Genomic DNA, 18,558 nt, shown 5'->3' on the forward strand with positions numbered 1-18,558 from the left:
TTTCGCCCCCACCCTCCTCTGCCCTTGTGGTGCTTCCTCCACGGACGTGGGGATATATTTTGTTGCCATGTTTGAATTCTGGGGGGGCTTGTGTGGTGACCACCTATTTAACCACTGGGACATAATTCAAACATGGAACTACAGTTGCGGTTATTGTTCCCACACGGACATGTTATGGGTTACCTATAAATAGGTGTGCCCTCTTGGCTCTCTCTCTTGTCGACCCGGGCTGCGACCCGACAACATGTCCTTTGCAGCTCCTCATTAAAGTTCCCTTTTGCACCTTCGATGCACCGCCTCTGACTCCATATCTCTCGGCACTACAATATAGTATATTATATAGTATATATATTATATAGTATATATAGGGGCTGCATGACCCCCTTCTCCCACTGGTTGTTCTCCTGAGGCTCACGAGGACGCGAGCTGAAGAGATGTCGCTCTGCCACATAGATAAGTCAGTAAATACCAGAATCTGAGCTGCGGGTTATTTCTGAGAGACTTCACGCTTTCTCAAATCGTATCATTTGTTCCGCTTGATCGTCTCTCTCTCTCTCTCTCTCTCTCTCTCTCTCTCTCTCTCTCTCTCTCTCTCGGCTTCACTCGCGTGTTTGATCCGGTCTCACGCTGACAGGAAACCAGGTGTTCATCATCAGAAGATCCAACAATGGTTTACAGCTATTTGTCCCAAAGGAGAGACGGTCCCCACGATGACTGAATACACACACACTCACCACACACACACACGCGCACTCACCACACACACACGCACGCACTCACTGAGAGGAGGAGCAGGTGATTACTCTTCATATCTTCTGTCTGTGTGTCGAGCTGCTGAACTTCAGTTTAGACTTTTTTATTTAGTAAATCTGATCCTTGCTATTATTTAAAAAACTTTAAAAGTGCATCCGAAGAGAGGAGAGAGGAGAGAGGAGAGAGGGGAGAGGGGAGAGGAGAGATTACATCTGGTATTTAAAGTTGTATCTTCAGAGTCCCGGAGCCCCTGCCGCTCCTCTGGTGAGTCTCCGCGGGACATGGAGCTTCCTGCGTTCTGCCGCGGCTGCTCGGAGCCTCGCCCCCCGCTCAGAGAGCCTGCACCCTGGCCGCAGTCCGCGCCGAGGCCCGGTCCATCCTTCCTGATCCGGGACATCTTAGCGGACTGTCGGCCGCTCTGTGACCCGGTCCCGGTGCTCTGTGACCCGATCCCGGTGCTCTGTGACCCGGTCCCGGTGCTCTGTGACCCGGTCCCGGTGCTCTGTGACCCGGGAGGATTTCGGGATAGAAGTCTCGGCAGCTCCTCTCCTGACAGCGAATTTAGAGGTAAATAAAATAATAATTAAAAAGAAAATGCATTGTTATTATAAATAATCAGTGTTTTTATGGAACAAGTTCATTGTTTCAGTTTGAGATGATGTTTCGAGGCAACATGAAGCTGGTATAATTATTAATGCATGAACTAAAAGATGAGTTAGTTTGATGCTCGGACTGTTCATCAAAACCCCATATTACAAGTTAACATATTATTATTAAAAACAAAAGAGCTTTTAAAAAAAATTATTTAATCAAATTGAATTTAGTTTTTAATTAAATGAAAATGAATCCTAAATAATAAAGCTTATTAAACAATAAAAGATGAGTTTCAGAAGCTGAATGAGTGACCACCAGACTGTGAGCAGATGCTAACAGGTGGAGCAGGGTAGGGTTGAGCTGTAGACCAGGTAAGACCGCAGGCTGCTGGCGGAGAAGATACATTCTGCGTGTTGTCCTCTATAAACCCCCCCCCCCTGTTCCCAGAGAGTGGGGTGCAGCGGCTGAAGAAAGGCCGGAAGGCGCGCACGGCGTTCAGCGAACAGCAAGCTGCTCCGCCTGGAGAGGAGCTTCCAGAGCCAGAGGTACCTGAGCGTCCAGGACCGCATGAGGCTGGCGCCCGAGCTGCAGCTGAGAGACACGGTCAGGTGAAGACCGGGGACCAGAACCGCAGGGAACACACCACACACACACACACACACACACACACATGCACACACCCCCCCCCCACAACACACACACACACACACACACACCCACCCCCCCCCACACACGACACACACACACACCCACCCCCCCGCACACACACAAAACACACACACACACCACCCACCCACACACCACACACACACACAACACACACACCACACACCACCCCCCCCCCCCACCACACACACACACACCCACCCCACCCACACCCACACACAACACCACACACACACACACACACACCACACACACACACACACACACCCACCCCCCCCCACACACACACACACACACCCACCCCCCCCCACACACACACACACACACACACACACCACACACACACACACACACACACACACACACACACACACACACACACAGTAAAACATGTTTTTTCTCCACCTATTTTTCAATTTCTCCATAAAAAAGTTAGCAAATCTTTTTTCTGTTGAAGAAAGCCATGTGTTTGAATAAAATAACATCATTTGCAAAGATAAATAATAACTTGTACAGGAGAGGATGATGATGATGATGATGATGATGATGATGATGATGATGATGATGATGATGATGCTCTGTCAGCAGAATCAGCTAATGATAATAATCTCCTCTCAGGACGAAGTGGAAGCGTCAGTCCGTTGGGATGGAGCTGATGTTCTTGCCCCCCCACTTCCTGTTTCCTCCCGCCGCCCCCACCCTGGACATGTACCTGTACCGAGGCCACGCCCCCCTCTACCACCAAGCCCCCGCCCCTAATGAACTAAACTTCTGATTATTAACCAAATAAAACCAGGAGGACTCTTTGATCCCGCCGCTGGGAAAACTGACGCTCCGATTCCCATCAAACATGGTGAGGAGGAACATCTGGACCGGAATCTACATCTGGACCGGATCTACATCTGGACTGGATCTAAATCTGGACCGGATCTACATCTGGAGCGGATCTACATCTGGAGCGGATCTCAATCTGGAGCGGATCTACATCTGGAGCGGATCCAGGAGCGATCTCTATCCGTGGTGTGGAATAATTGGAGAAAGGGTTCCCGACTGGTTTTTAAACACAGACACAGGTCTTCTTTATAGAGGGCGTTTCCACGTGAAGCACCTGAACGCACCATCTGTGTGTCTGCAGGTGAGGGGGCGACCTGTCGGGTCAGAGGACTGGGACCCTGACAGGTATCAGGTGCAGGGGAACAGTCTGAGGAGAATCCTTAAAAAACACTGTTTTATTAACCTGAGAGAAATCAGAGGGGAGTTTTCTGTAGAGATATCTAACGGTCTTGACCCTGGTGTTGTTTGGGGTCTCCACAAGGCTTCATGATGTCCTCCAGCTTTATAAACACTACAAAACTGATTTGGACAATTTTTGCCAAGTCTGAAGGTCTCTAAAAAAGAAGTGTATAATTTGGTGTTGGGGGTCCGGGACCCAGCAGCATTGTTTTGGGTGACTCGGGGTCAGATTTGGCCCCAATCAAGATTCGTCTTTGACTTTAGAAACCCCTCCCCCCACCCGCTCTTGCAGAGCGCGTCTCCCCCTGCAGAAGGAAGCCATGCACGCCATGCCACGCCATGCACGCCATGCACGCAACGCAGCGCAGAAGGATAACTTCTAGGCCCGCTCTCTTTAACTCAGTCGACTTTCTGCTGCCTTCCTCCGTGGTGATGAAACGACCAGGGCTGGCAGCGCACTTCACTAATTGCAGTACCCATAAGGAGCTGTACATGCCGCAGTTTTTGCGTGGCTGTGTCTTTAGTTGAAAGCCCAGTGGCGATCGGCTCATCTCTCATCGAAAATAATGGGGGGACTGGCCCTCTGTGTGTTCTGGAGAATCACAGAACGTCCGGTCGTCAGCGAACCGTGGGGGTCTGTAACCACTGCCAGTCTGATGGTGGGGTCTGTAACCACTGCCAGTCTGATGGTGGGGTCTGTAACCACTACCAGTCTGAATGGTGGGGTCTGTAACCACTGCCAGTCTGATGGTGGGGTCTGTAACCACTGCCAGTCTGATGGTGGGGTCTGTAACCACTGCCAGTCTGATGGTGGGGTCTGTAACCACTGCCAGTCTGATGGTGGGGTCTGTAACCGCTGCCAGTCTGATGGTGGGGTCTGTAGCCCCTGCCAGTCTGATGGTGGGGTCTGTAACCACTGCCAGTCTGATGGTGGGGTCTGTAACCACTGCCAGTCTGATGGTGGGGTCTGTAACCACTACCAGTCTGAATGGTGGGGTCTGTAACCACTGCCAGTCTGATGGTGGGGTCTGTAACACTGCCAGTCTGATGGTGGGGTCTGTAACCACTGCCAGTCTGATGGTGGAGTCTGAGTAGTGTTACAAATGCCATATCAATCTCATTAGTATGCAGAAAAAGTGACAGGTCGCCCCGCCCCTTTTTGGCCGGAAGTCCCCGCCTTTTTATTTTGAAACCGGAAGTCCCGCCTCGTTCTACCGGAAGTCCCGCCTCGTTCGACCGGATGTCCCGCCCCCGCTTCCGGCGGATGTCCCGCCCCCCGCTTCCGGTTTACAAAATAAAATTAAAATTAAAATTAAAACAAATGAGAAAAATAAAATGCCGTTGTTTTCAATCAATTAATATGCCTAGGATATATGTCCCGCCTCCTAACCACTTCCTGTGTGGTTAATCCTGTATACAGTATCGAATGTAACTTACAAATACTTGCAAATAACATGAAATTAATCAAAAGTAAAAGCATCTAAAAACATATATTTAAACCTCTCTGTTTTTGCAAACATGACATGAGGGGACATGAGGGGAGAAAACATATGGTGAAGGAGGGGGAACACACAAACACACACACACACACACACACACACACACACACACACACAACACACACACACACACTTTCCCCGCCCCTCACCCCCTCTCGCTTTAGAGGCTGTCTAAATAAAAAAGCCAGCGTCACTCTTAAATATTTTTCAAGTCGAGAGAAAATGGCCAAGAGACGTCTTGATATGAGTTTAATCAGCGAGACACCGGTGACAACTTACAGCCATCCGTTGGGTGCTCCAGTCCAGAAACGAATGCAATTTGTATGCCGGGTTCAGACACCTACAGCCGAAGATATGCTTCAGTCTCCTCTGTCTTGAAGGCATTCTTAAGCACATAAATGTAACATTAGGCTATGCATAAAATAACCAAACGATTATTACATTAACTAATTTGAACAGTAATTCATATCATCATCATCTCATAACAAAATAAGCTAAGGCAACTACTTGCATTCAGTGACTTGATTTTTCAAATGAAAACCAGGGATATCTTTTGTTTTGCGGTCCCATATCTCATTAAAAATATCTAATGTTAATAACTATTAAAGAAAGAATGGGGACAATTCTGTGTTAATGTAGTTTGCCATTGTAACTGCTGTGCAGACATACTGATAAATAGGGCTTCTAACTAATTACCTTAAAGAGCCTGTGACACCATCCCAACAACTGTTGTGCAATGAAATATTGGGCTACTAGTAATCTCGAACCGTCAGTTTAAAAAAAAGAAAAAGCGATACCGTTTCGTTAAATATCAATAATTTCGAACATCGCGGGGAAGGAAATTCCTTCACTCATTTTGAAGTTTTGGGGGAAGCCGGAAGTGACGTCAATGCGGGGAACGCTTCGAGAGCCAAACACGGACAACGTGTGTTGTCATGCGTAGAAATGGTGAATTACTGAGTTTAGGCACGTTAATAACGTTTTAATGAAGTTGACTACAGTATATTCATATTTGTCAGTGCTTTCATGTCAATTCGGCGACATAAACATAAATGATCGTGGTGAAGATGATGATTACATTAGGATTAAAAATCGGGAGTGAGAAGCTGCTGAATTTCCTCCCGTCGGATGTGATATAAAAACAAATCGATTATTTTTTGTGGTTTATAAACTCAAGTGGATGAAACTACATTTATTAGTGCTTTCATGTCAATTCGGAGAACATATGATGCATTAAATGATCGTGAGGATGATGATTAAAAATCGTTTGTTTGAGCCGGTCCTGCATTCCTGATGAGAAAACAAACCGATGCTTTTTGTAGTTGTAGTACACCAACATGGATTATAACGTGTGTTTTTTACCACAATGTTGGGGAAATTAATAGATAAAATGCAGCGGATTATTATTATTATTCCCACTCCGATCGGGACACTAGGTCCACCGTTTCCCCGCAGCGAGGCTCCCCCCGTTGACAGTTTACGTGGCTGGGTGCGAGTGGGATAAGTAACTAGCACATCCCCCATAGGCGGCGCGTGAGGCTCAGGTTTTGAGAAGGCTAAATAACTTATTTGACCTGACGCTGCCCGCCTCCGGCGTCTATAGAAAAGAGATCAGCTCAGTGTGCGGAGTTTAAATCTCTCAAGTCATATTACAGGATAAAGGAAATACAGTTTAAACTGCCGTATGCAGAGAAGACGCCGACGTGTCGCACTTATCATTCATATTACATCATCAATCAGATCATCGATCATATAATATCATAATATATCATATATTTCCTGATCTGAGTCAGCTTCTCCTCATCTGGCCGTGCAGCACTCAGTGTCACAGACTGGATGCAGAAGTATTATTTAACACATTATGTTGACGAAACACTCGAGACAAATGTAATTAAGTCAGATCGTGTCTTAGACGTGAACGCGCTCTCAGCTGGAAAGAGAAACCCTGGCTTGATTTACCGAGTTGATAACCAGCGTCGTAGGACCGATTAGCGAGATCTCGTTTGTTAGTTTGTTGTTGTTTGTTTGTTACTCAAACATATCCAGGTCTGTTGAACTGGCTTCGTAGTACAGGGCACAGGTGGCTAGCAGCGCTAATGTCAAAGACACAGACATTATACATTATATTTGTATTTTACATCCCCCGCTCCCCACCGTTGACCAGCTTACTAGCCGGTACCGAAGTGGGCCGGTCGAGAGTCCCGGGATGATTTGTAGTCCCAGTCCACCACTGGCTACATGACCATATGATCGCCCATATTGACGCACCTCATTCCTAAACTTAGAAGATACAACATAAACCGATCCTTCAGCCTCATATGAGCTCTCAGACACGTTCAACATGAACCTGTCATCGCTGTCTGAGCTTGCTGCTGTGTGCGCCGTCGTGCGTTTACATCTGACTGTATATATAGTAAAGGTTTACATGCAGAAGCTGAGGATCCTGGACGGTGCAGCTGGAGCGCTGTGCCCGCAATGACGTCACCCATCATTTGGCGGGACTTGAAGATCCGCGAGAAGATCCAGAAAATTGTCAACATTGAAGGATTAATGGTATCAAAGTACAAATATCCAACATCAGTTTCAGTAACGGTTTCAAGGGACAATATGTACTCAAAGTGATGGGTTTGGATGATGGGAGAAAAACGTGTCACAGGCTCTTTAAATAAAATCACTAATGAATTAAACCAGTTCAATACGCATTATTCTTATTCTTATAATTCTTTATGAGCGCAGTAACGGTAAGGTATCTAATTACTTATTTATCTAGTATTCCATCACATAATAACAGAGATGGTCAAACTGAAGTAGAGACATGGCAGAAATCCTACAATGAAGCAGGACAGTGAAGGGGAAGTCCTCTTTGAAGAGGGTTTTAATAGTTTTAAAGATCTTAATGCCCCCTTGATCATATCTTTTTTTAAAAGACTGTTTCTCTAAAAGGCAGGTTTTGTGATTTTTAAGACTTTTACAGACACTCGGCAGATTTGTGTGTAATTCTCTCACAAAGGAACAGTAAGTCTCTTACTTTTTTGATAGCGTTTTTTATGTATGACACTTTACAACTGGTAGAAAGTTAAGTACTTTTTCTGAGCAGATTTTCTTTAAGACTGTGACTCTTAACACACCAACCCCCCGAGAGCCAGACATACTCATCCCCTTTTCAACGTATTTTGTTTTTTGTCTTTTCTCGCTTTTTTTCCATATATTTTTGAAAAAACTACATAGTGATTGCTAGCAAAAATACAACATGCAACTAATACATTATACAATATTACGACTTTTGGCGATATTTTCAACACAATATACTTGTACCCTTTTTTTTTTTTGTAGGACTTCAAGATATGTTGCATGTCATGCATAAACACGGTGTCATCTTTCTTGAAACTGACGTGCTGTCCGTTTTACAAACAAGTTATGTTTATGCTTCTTCATCCTATGAATGGTTCCTCCCCCGTCCCTCTTCACAACAACAATCAAGGTGGATCTGTGAAATGAAACACCTCTTCCCAAAGGGCTGACTACCCTATTGAGGGCATGCGTCTAGGGCCAGATATACTAACATGCAGAACGTACGATATGTTTGAAAAAGACTAACCATTTATCCAGTTCAAGCTGTCTTTAAGATGTGACATCGCGCTCTGACTATTTCCCATAAAATCGTGACAAACTATTACTTGTTCTTACATTTGACCTCTTGCTGCTTGGTTGAAAATGATAGATGAAAAAGAACTTTTTTAAAAAGAGTCAAACCACAATGTTTTAAGATTGTTACAAAATGTAAAAAATAAAAAAGGTCTGGAGACAAAATTAATTCAGGTGACTCTGGCTTTATTAGGACAACCAAACATATAATACAAATGGGTAGGGGTTAAATGTAACCCATCGTGGACTTAATAGTCTAACAAAATACTTTTATCTGAATACATTTGTTCTTTTTAAGAGCACTTTTTGAAATTATTTATTTATTATTTCAGTGGAACAATCCAGTGTTTGTTTAACATTAACGCTTTCTTCTCTTTTTCTTGTGTTACTAAGAACTTTTAAACACACTTTGGTGTATGCAACACTTGTTCAGATAAACAAGGTTTTTTCTTTTCTGATAAACTTACATATTTTAGTTATTTTATGTTACCAAGATACTTTGAGATACACCCTGATGTACGCAACACTAACACAGGGTATAATATGAAGTAGTTGGTAAGGAAGGGGTTTTTTCTTTAAGGGTGCAAACTTTAGAACAGGGTAAAAATATTCATTAATTTGTATTGAATTGAGTTTTCTTTTTTTGATTGTCAACATACTATATGACTTTTACATATTTCTGACGTACTATACTTTTTGACTTTTTTCTGTAGAATCTTGACAAAACTATTACTGGTTCTTAAATGATGACCTATTGCTGGAGATGAGATGAAAAAGCCTACAACGCTTAAAGAACTTTTTTCTAAAAACTCTCAATTCTACACTGACTCCCCCCACTCAACGCAATAAGTCCCTCCCCACTCAGCAAATCATCTAAAACGAAGGACCCCACTAAGACGACCGTTGAAAACTAGCCATGGATCTGAGAAAAACCCAAGTTCTGATGTAGCCTACCCTTATTATCACCAGGATAATGGATATGGGCTTAATGACTGGATGGTACAAAGTAGGGGAGAGGATGTTCCCGAAGAAGAGCTCTCCTCTATATGTAATAGTATTGTAAACGAAAACATTTAAAGTGGTCCTGGAATCTTCATTTTTCAGAAACATTCTGTAACATTACCGAATAAATTACACTTACTCTTTTTCTTGTGTTACCAAGATACTTTTAGATACAGTTTGGTGTCTGAAAACTGAAAATGGTTGAATATGAAGTACTTTATAAGGAATTCGGATTCTTTTAAAGGCAGATTTTGGCTTTTTTTCTCTTGCCAAGATACTTTTAGACACACTTTGAGGGATGCAAAACCTTAAAACTAGAAAATGAAGTACAGTCTGATTAGATTTTTTCTTAAAGACTGTTTCTCTAAAAGGTAAGTTTGTGATTTTAATAATTTTCCCTGACACTTGGCAGATTTGGTGTAATTCTCTCACAAAGGAACTGTAAGATACACTTTTTATGTAACCTTTTTTTTTTGAAAATAAAATACTTTGTCTGAATACATTTTCTTTAAAGGCACTTTTTTTTAACGCTATTTCAGTGGAAAAATACAGTTTTGTTGACATCAAGGCTTTTTCTCTTTTCTTGTGTTACTAAGATACTTTTAAACACACTTTGGCGTATGCAACACTTGTTCAGATAAACAAGGTTTTTTCTTTTCTGATAAACTTACATATTTTAGTTATTTTATGTTACCAAGATACTTTGAGATACACCCTGATGTACGCAACACTTAACAAAGGGTATAATATGAAGTAGTTGGTAAGGAAGGGGTTTTTCTTTAAGGGTGCAAAACTTTAGAACAGGGTAAAATATTCATTAATTTGTATTGAATTGAGTTTTCTTTTTTGATTTTCAACATACTATTTGTACACAATGACTTTTCCAGGACGCGCTTCGGAAGCCTTTCAGCACAAGCTTGTAAAATGCAGATGCCTCAAGGAGAGACTTGAAATATCCATACAGAGTTGGATGGAGAAGAAGAAGACTAACAAACAGCAGTTGGATGGAGAAGAAGCCAGGGACTTGTTCGATGCAGTGACTTTAAGTAAAATAAAAATGGGAAACTACTATGCAAAACGCTCTGTATATATTGATCATATGTAGTCATTACCCGTTTAATAAGTGTGGTGATGGGGACGATTGAAAACAGAATGAGTAGTGACCCCTGTGTAAAAGAATGGCCGAAGTTTGTAAACTGGAAGACATTTTGAATATCGTTCGTTCTGGCAGTACTATTCCGGGTCATTGGGAAACGATTGTAAACGAAACATTTAAAGTGGTCCTGGAATCTTCATTTTCCGAAACATTCTGTAACATTATCTCAGAAATGAAACAAACATCAAAAGTGTATCATGTGCTCTCATTGTATGCTCTGTTTGTAGATGTAATGCATCTGTGTGTTGAAAACAGCATACACGTGAATATTTTGACTGAAGTGAAAAACTCCATCACGATATCTCCAGTAATATGGGGAATTCTAAGCTGGAGACTGTCCTGGGGATGCTACAATCAGTATAACTATTGATTTTGTGTGTGAAAAAAATAAAAAAAAGTGTTTTTTACATCTAAAAACTGTTGTCATCATTATAGCAAGGGGAGCGTGTCTGATACATGTGTATTACAGTCCTTCTTGTTGTGTTTTTCAGTGTTTTCTGTGTGTCTGTACACACAAAGCACACTTCATTATCTATCTTTTCAGCTTTTTTAAAAAGAAAAGTGTATCTTTCGGTAACTTTCTCAGAGAATTTAAGCATAAATCTGTCAAATGTTCAAAACAGCCTTGTTTCACTGAAATACCCTCAAAATGACAAACTGCCATTAAGAGTCAGATTCTTAACCAAATCTACTGACACAAAGTCCTTCGTTATCTACTTTTCAGCTTTTAATACAAAAGTGTATCTTTGTAACCTTCTTGAGAGAATTAAGCATAAATCTGTCAAAGATTCTTAACCAAATCTACTGACACAAAGTACTTCATTATCTACTTTTCAGCTTTTAATACAAAAGTGTATCTTTCGGTAACCTTCTTGAGAGAATTAAGCATAAATCTGTCAAAGATTCTATACAAAATCTACTGACACAAAGTACTTCATTATCTACTTTGTCAGCTTTTATACACAAAGTGTATCTTTCAGTAACTTTACCAGAGAATTTAAGCATACATCTGTCAAATGTTCAAAACAGCCTTGTTTCAGTGAAATACCCTCAAAATGACAAACTGCCATTAAGAGTCAGAATCCTAACGAAATCTCCTCAAACAGAGTACTTTCTACAGATGAAGCCTCCCACTCAACGCAATATGTCCCACCCACTCAGCAAATCATATAAAACTAAGGACGACCGTTAAAACTAGCCATGGATCTGAGAAAAACCAAGTCTGATGTAGCCTGCCCTTATTATCACCAGGATAACGGATATGGGCTTAATGACTGGATGCTACAAAGTAGGGGAGAGGATGTCCCCGAAGAAGAGCTCTCCTCTATATCATATCCATGTAAGGTCTTTAGGACAAAAGAGGACCATGATAACATGACATATGAAGAATATCTTTCTTTAAAGATGGTATTATAGATAACCTTTATAGAAACAGTATATCTCATACCACTCAAGATCGCAAACGACAATTAGCAGAAAAGAATAGAAAAGTAAAGAAAAAAAAAGAAGAAAAAGAAAAAGCAACATGAAAAGGAGAAGAAAAATTAAAAGCAAACGCAGAATGCGAATGAAAAGAAAAGGGACCATAGGACGGAAAACTAAAAAGACAAAAAGAAGGAAGGTGAAAAGAAAAAGAAACAAAGTGAAGAAATTTAAACTAGATGTAAAATAGGTGTTGTAGAGCCACTACCGGATAATAATCTTATAGATCATCTCCCGCTAACGACTGCTGCGAATGTGTTGAACAAATACCAAAAGCAATCATATTTAGACTTTTTTTTTTAATTCTTTTAATTTACATATAATTGTAAAGCAATACGTGATTGTCACTAAAAGCCTTGTCTCGGCCTGTGAGCAGTATGAACAGTGTGTATTAATAATAATACAACAGCAGCCTGTGAGCAGTATGAACAGTGTGTATTAATACACTAGATACACACAGCAGCCTGAGAGCAGTATGAACAGTGTGTATTAATACACTAGATACAACAGCAGCCTGTGAGCAGTATGAACAGTGTGTATTAATACATAGATACACACAGCAGCCTGGTGAGCAGTATGAAACAGTGTGTATTAATACACTAGATACACCACAGCAACAATGAGAGCAGTAAGAACAGTGTGTATTAATACACTAGATACACACAGCAGCCTGAGAGCAGTATGAACAGTGTGTATTAATACACTGGATACACACAGCAGCCTGTGAGCAGTATGAAGTGTGTATTAATACACTAGATACACGCAGCAGCCTGTGAGCAGTATGAACAGTGTGTATTAATACACTAGATACACGCAGCAGCCTGTGAGCAGTATGAACAGTGTGTATTAATACACTAGATACACACATCAGCCTGTGAGCAGTATGAACAGTGTGTATTAATACACTAGATACACACAGCAGCCTGAGAGCAGTATGAACAGTGTGTATTAATACACTAGATACACACAGCAGCCTGAGAGCAGTATGAACAGTGTGTATTAATACACTAGATACACACAACAGCCTGTGAGCAGTATGAACAGTGTGTATTAATACACTGGATACACACAGCAGCCTGTGAGCAGTGTGCACAGTGTGTATTAATACACTAGATACACACAGCAGCCTGAGAGCAGTATGAACAGCGTGTATTAATACACTAGATACACACAGAGCGAGCCTGAGAGTAGTATGAAAAGTGTGTATTAATACACTAGATACACACAGCAGCCTGTGAGCAGTATGAACAGTGTGTATTAATACACTAGATACACACAGCAGCCTGAGAGCAGTATGAACAGTGTGTATTAATACACTAGATACACACAGCAGCCTGTGAGCAGTATGAACAGTGTGTATTAATACACTAGATACACACAGCAGCCTGAGAGCAGTATGAACAGTAAAACTGACACAAACAACAACAAACTTTAGCCGAGCCAATGGGAGAGCTTCGTCAGCAGCACGGGGTAAAAACCCACCAATGAGCGCTCAGCTCGAGATACCAGCGAGTCGTTTCCCATCAAGCATTTCTCTTCCGCAGCCCGTGCAGAGGAACTGCGCCGCCGCGCCTCGCCCTCAAGGCTGCGTCGTCTTTGTCCCGCGAGATTTCAAAGTCTCATGTGGGCGAGCCTCCAGAGCAAGTCGGACAAAATGACTACCCATCATGCAACGCACGAGCAAGACGGCGATCGCAATTGCGCAGGTCTACGTCGGTCTCGCTCGTCTCAAACAAGCCTAGTGACTCGAACAATAAACCTTGGGCTTAATCACAGGAGGCGGGGCTTAATGAATTTAGACCAGGTTTAGTCATGGGAGGCGGGGTTTATTGACAATGGGAGGGGCTTACTGGCGTGTTACTTATTGATAGGAAGCCCGGTCTAAGACCGGGTTACATGATTGAGACTTATCTCAGCCTGGGCTTAATGGGTGGGGGTGTGGCTTACTGATTAGAGGTGTGGCTTAATGACTGGAGGTGTGGCTTAATGATTGGGGGTGTGGCTTAATGATTAGAGGTGTGACTTTATGACCGGAGGTGTGGCTTACTGGTTGGGGGTGTGGCTGAATGCTTGGGGTGTGGCTAATACATTTTTATTCGTAGTGGGCGGAGTCTCCTACAAAGTAAAACACAATCCCGCAGAAATAAGAGCGTAAGAAACACTTTATATCAAAGAGATTTTATTAGTTCAGTCATCAAGTCATTCTGCTTCTGAACTCGCCTCCTCCTCCTCCTCCTCCTCCCCCCCTCCAGTCTTCTTCTTGTTCTTCCTCTTCACTCCTCCTCCTCTTCACTCCTTCTCCTCCCCTCTTCTTCTTGTTCCTCCTCTTCACTCCTCCTCCTCCTCCAGTCTTCTTCTTGTTCTTCCTCTTCACTCCTCCTCCTCCCCTCCGCTCTTCTTCTTGTTCCTCCTCTTCCTCTCTTTGCCTCCCTCCCTCCCATCAGAGAACTCAGATCTCAGCAGACTCTCCTCCCTGTTGGCAGAGCTGAACACAACGACACAGTCAGTACATTTAAAGGTTAATAAACTTTACATGTGAATACATTACATTACATTTAGCTGACGCTTTTATCCAAAGCGACTTACAATAAGTGCATTCGACCAGGAAGACACAACCTTGAGGAAAACAGAATCATATAAGAACATCAGGTTTCATAGAACCAATCAGTTCAAGTGCTGCTCAGCTGGCTTTAGAGGAGCCAGTCCTTTGTTAGTATATAAGTGCTCTGTTAGCAGTTCTTTGTTACATGAACCCTAACTCTGCATTTAGATCTTATAATAATATATCAAACATTAATTAATACTTTAACAGCAGCTGAGGCTCATGGGAATTGTAGTGTTTGGAGACAAAGCAACAGATAAGCTGTAAACAAAACACACTGTTCACACAGTACTCAGAAGAGACATGATTACAGGTGTGTGTGTGTGTGTGTGTGTGTGTGTGAGGTCAGACTGTGTCCAGGCAAGCCCGCTGTGAGGAGCAGCTGTGAACAACACACACCTGTATATAAGAGTGTGTTGCTGTCTGACACCCACACACCCACACCCACACCCACACCCACACACACACACACACACACACACACACACACACACACACACACCACACACACACACACACACACACACACACACACACACACACCTCTTCCCTGCGCCCCCCCCCTCTCTTCTGGTTGTTCTTCTGGTTGCCCTTCTTCTTGCTCTTCGCCCCCCCCGGGGGCGCTGAGGCCCTGCGGAGCGTCTCTCAGGCCGAAGCTCTTGGCGGTGTGTCCCAGGTGGAGGTGCTTGATGTGGAAGATGTGTTTGAGCGGAGCGGGGAAGGTGGTGTAGGAGCGCAGGGAAGGACTGCAGCGCTGCAGAGGACAGAAGGGACACGTTAGGACAGGAGGGGACAGGAAGGACATGTTAGGACAGGAGGGGACACGTTGGGACTGGAGGGGACAAGAGGGACACGTTAGGACAGGAAGGGACACGTTAGGATAGGAGGGACACGTTAGGACAGGAGGGACACGTTAGGACAGGGAGGGACACGTTAGGACAAGGGGGGACACGTTAGGACAGGAGGGGACACGTTAGGACAGGAGGGACACGTTAGGACAAGGAGGGACACGTTAGGACAGGAGGGACACGTTAGGACAGGGAGGGGGACACGTTAGGACAGGGAGGGACACGTTAGGACAGGGACACGTTAGGATCAGGAGGGGACACGTTAGGAGAAGAAGGGACACGTTAGGAGAAGGAGGGACACATTAGGACAGGGAGGGACACGTTAGGACAGGAAGGGACACGTTAGGACAGGAGGGACACGTTAGGACAGGGGACACGTTAGGACAGGAGGGACACGTTAGGAGAAGAAGGGACACGTTAGGAGAAGGAGGGACACATTAGGACAGGGAGGGACACGTTAGGACAGGAAGGGACACGTTAGGACAGGAGGGACACGTTAGGACAGGAGGGACACGTTAGGACAGGAAGGGACACGTTAGGACAGGAAGGGACACGTTAGGACAGGGAGGGACACGTTAGGACAGGGAGGGACACGTTAGGACAGGGAGGGACACGTTAGGACAGGAGGGGACATGTTAGGACAGGGAGGGACACGTTAGGACAGGAGGGGACACGTTAGGACAGGAGGGGACACGTTAGGACAGGAGGGACACGTTAGGACAGGAAGGGACACGTTAGGACAGGAAGGGACACGTTAGGACAGGAAGGGACACCTACTTTCCACTTGCCCACTCGGGCCACTCTAAATATTGCTTTAAAATGAAAATGGTCCTGTGGTAAAGGTCTTTTGACAAGCAATTGTGTTAAATTGTTTCGTTTATCAACGCTACAGCGTTTCGTGAGGCGGTTATCGTTGTTGGGGGAAAAGCAAACAGCTGTTCGCGGAGCGCAGCGTGAGCGCGCTCCTTCCCTACAGACTTTCGCGCCACCTAACCATTCACCAACATGTTTTTAATACCAGCGGTAACCGGCCAAGCGCCGGGCAAAAAACTATCTTCAAATAGAAGAAGGTCACCGGAGGAGTTAAAGGAGAGTGAGAGGAGGAGAAGAGTGAGAGGAGAAGAAGAGTGAGAGGAGAAGAAGAGTGAGAGGAGAGTGAGAGGAGAAGAAGAGTGAGAGGAGAAGAAGAATGAGAGGAGAGTGAGAGGAGAAGAAGAGTGAGAGGAGAAGGAGAGTGAGAGGAGAAGAAGAGTGAGAGGAGAAGAAGAGTGAGAGGAGAGGAGAAGAAGAGTGAGAGGAGAGTGAGAGGAGAGTGAGAGGAGAAGAAGAGTGAGAGGAGAGTGAGAGGAGAGTGAGACGGGAGTGAGCGGAGTGTGAGAGGAGAAGAAGAGTGAGAGGAGAAGAAGAGTGAGAGGAGAGTGAGAGGAGAAGAAGAGTGAGAGGAGAGTGAGAGGAGAAGAAGAGTGAGAGGAAAGTGAGAGGAGAGTGAGAGGAGAGGGAGAGTGAGAGGAGAGTGAGAGGAGAAGAAGAGTGAGAGAAGAGTGAGAGGAGAAGAAGAGTGAGAGTGAGAGGAGAGTGAAGAGGAGAAGAAGAGTGAGAGGAGAGTGAGAGGAGAAGGAGAGTGAGAGGAGAGTGAGAGGAGAAGAGAGAGTGAGAGGAGAGTGAGAGGAGAAGGAGAGTGAGAGGAGAGTGAGAGGAGAAGAAGAGTGAGAGGGAGAGTGAGAGGAGAAGAAGAGTGGAGGAGGTGAGAGGAGAAGAGAGTGAGAGGAGAGTGAGAGGAGAGTGAGAGGAGAGAGTGGGAGAGTGAGAGGAGAGTGGGAGGAGAGTGAGAGGAGAGTGGGGGGGGCGTTTGGTTACAGTGGTTACAATGGGGGGGTGGTGGTTACAATGGGGGGGCCAGTGGTTACAGTTAGAGATGTCCCGATCCGATCACGTGATTTTCAAAAGATCGGAATCGGGAGAAAAAAATCGGGGATCGGGATTTTTTAATTTTTTATATAAAACATTGTATTATTTTATTTAATGTTACAAAACAAAAATGACCATGTTCACGTCTTTAAAGTCATCCTGAGGACTTAGTTTTGGTTTAAAATTACACATCATCATGTATGTGTTGCTTTCTTTGGGCTTGTTTTCAGACCTGCTTTATTTCTCTCAAAGCAACAGAGTGGGCGCAGTGTCTGATAGTAGCAGCAAGCTAACGAGAGGCTACGTTCAGCTGGAGACTCGGGAGTCGGGACGGAGAAAATGTCAGGAGTTTGGAAGTATTATGAAATTGAAAGCGAAGGCAGTATAACAGCCAGATGCAATGTTTGCAAGGCGGAGGTTCCGCGTGGTGGAAAGAACAGAGCTACGTTCAACACGACCAATCTAACACGCCACCTGAGAAACAAACACCAACAACAACACGGCGAGTACACAGCGGCCACTCGGGTAACGGCACAGAAACAACCGACACTTTCAGAGGCTTTCAAAAGGAAAGAGAAACTGCCCCAGAACAGAGAAAAGGCCAACACAATAACAGCCAAGATAGCTGACTTCGTCGCGTTGGCATGACCAGCCGTTATCTCTTACCTTTTCTTTCTCTTAATGCATTGCATAAAGATCGGATCGGGAAAAATCAGTATCGGCAGATTGTCAACATCAAATGATCGGAATCGGATCGGGAGCAAAAAGATGATCGGGACATCCCTAGTTACAGTGGTGGGGCCGGTGGTTACGGTGGACGTCAGCATTAAACATGAGTGGTAACTGTTAGCATTAAACATTAGCGTTAGCATTAGCTCACCTTTCTTGGCGTTCTGCAGCGACTGAGCGTAGGAATGAACAAAGGTTTCAAACTCTGTCTGAAGAAACCGTCGCTCTCTCTCTGGTCTCCTGATCCAGAGCTTTAGAGGAGCTCTGCAGAGCAGACAGGTGAAGGAAGACAGGTGAGAGACAGACAGGTGAGAGAGAGACAGGTGAGAGAGAGACAGAGAGAGGACAGACAGTGGGAGGGAGAGACAGGTGTGAGAGAGGAGACGGGGAGAGACAGACAGGGGAGAGACAGACGTGACAGAGACAGGTGAGGGAGAGACA

At 44.2% G+C, this 18,558-nt stretch overlaps 1 protein-coding gene and 1 long non-coding RNA gene across 2 annotated transcripts; one reads left to right on the forward strand and one right to left on the reverse strand.

The window, feature by feature from the left end:
• Positions 1-1,020: 1,020 nt before the first annotated feature.
• Positions 1,021-2,788, forward strand: LOC117441719 (barH-like 1 homeobox protein). The gene is made up of 3 exons (XM_034077753.1): positions 1,021-1,320; positions 1,795-1,955; positions 2,639-2,788. Exons 1-3 carry the CDS (start codon positions 1,035-1,037, stop codon positions 2,786-2,788), a joined length of 597 nt encoding a protein of 198 aa, XP_033933644.1. The 5' UTR covers positions 1,021-1,034.
• Positions 2,789-14,221: 11,433 nt separating this feature from the next.
• On the reverse strand, positions 14,222-18,373 carry LOC117441720 (uncharacterized). The gene is made up of 3 exons (XR_004551417.2): positions 18,269-18,373; positions 15,176-15,386; positions 14,222-14,515 (listed from the first exon to the last, which is right to left on the reverse strand). It is a non-coding gene; the product is annotated as an uncharacterized lncRNA (long non-coding RNA).
• Positions 18,374-18,558: the final 185 nt, after the last annotated feature.

The sequence above is a fragment of the Pseudochaenichthys georgianus genome, unplaced genomic scaffold (genome assembly GCF_902827115.2).
Source record: "Pseudochaenichthys georgianus unplaced genomic scaffold, fPseGeo1.2 scaffold_1935_arrow_ctg1, whole genome shotgun sequence".
Taxonomy (NCBI): Eukaryota; Metazoa; Chordata; class Actinopteri; order Perciformes; family Channichthyidae; genus Pseudochaenichthys; species Pseudochaenichthys georgianus.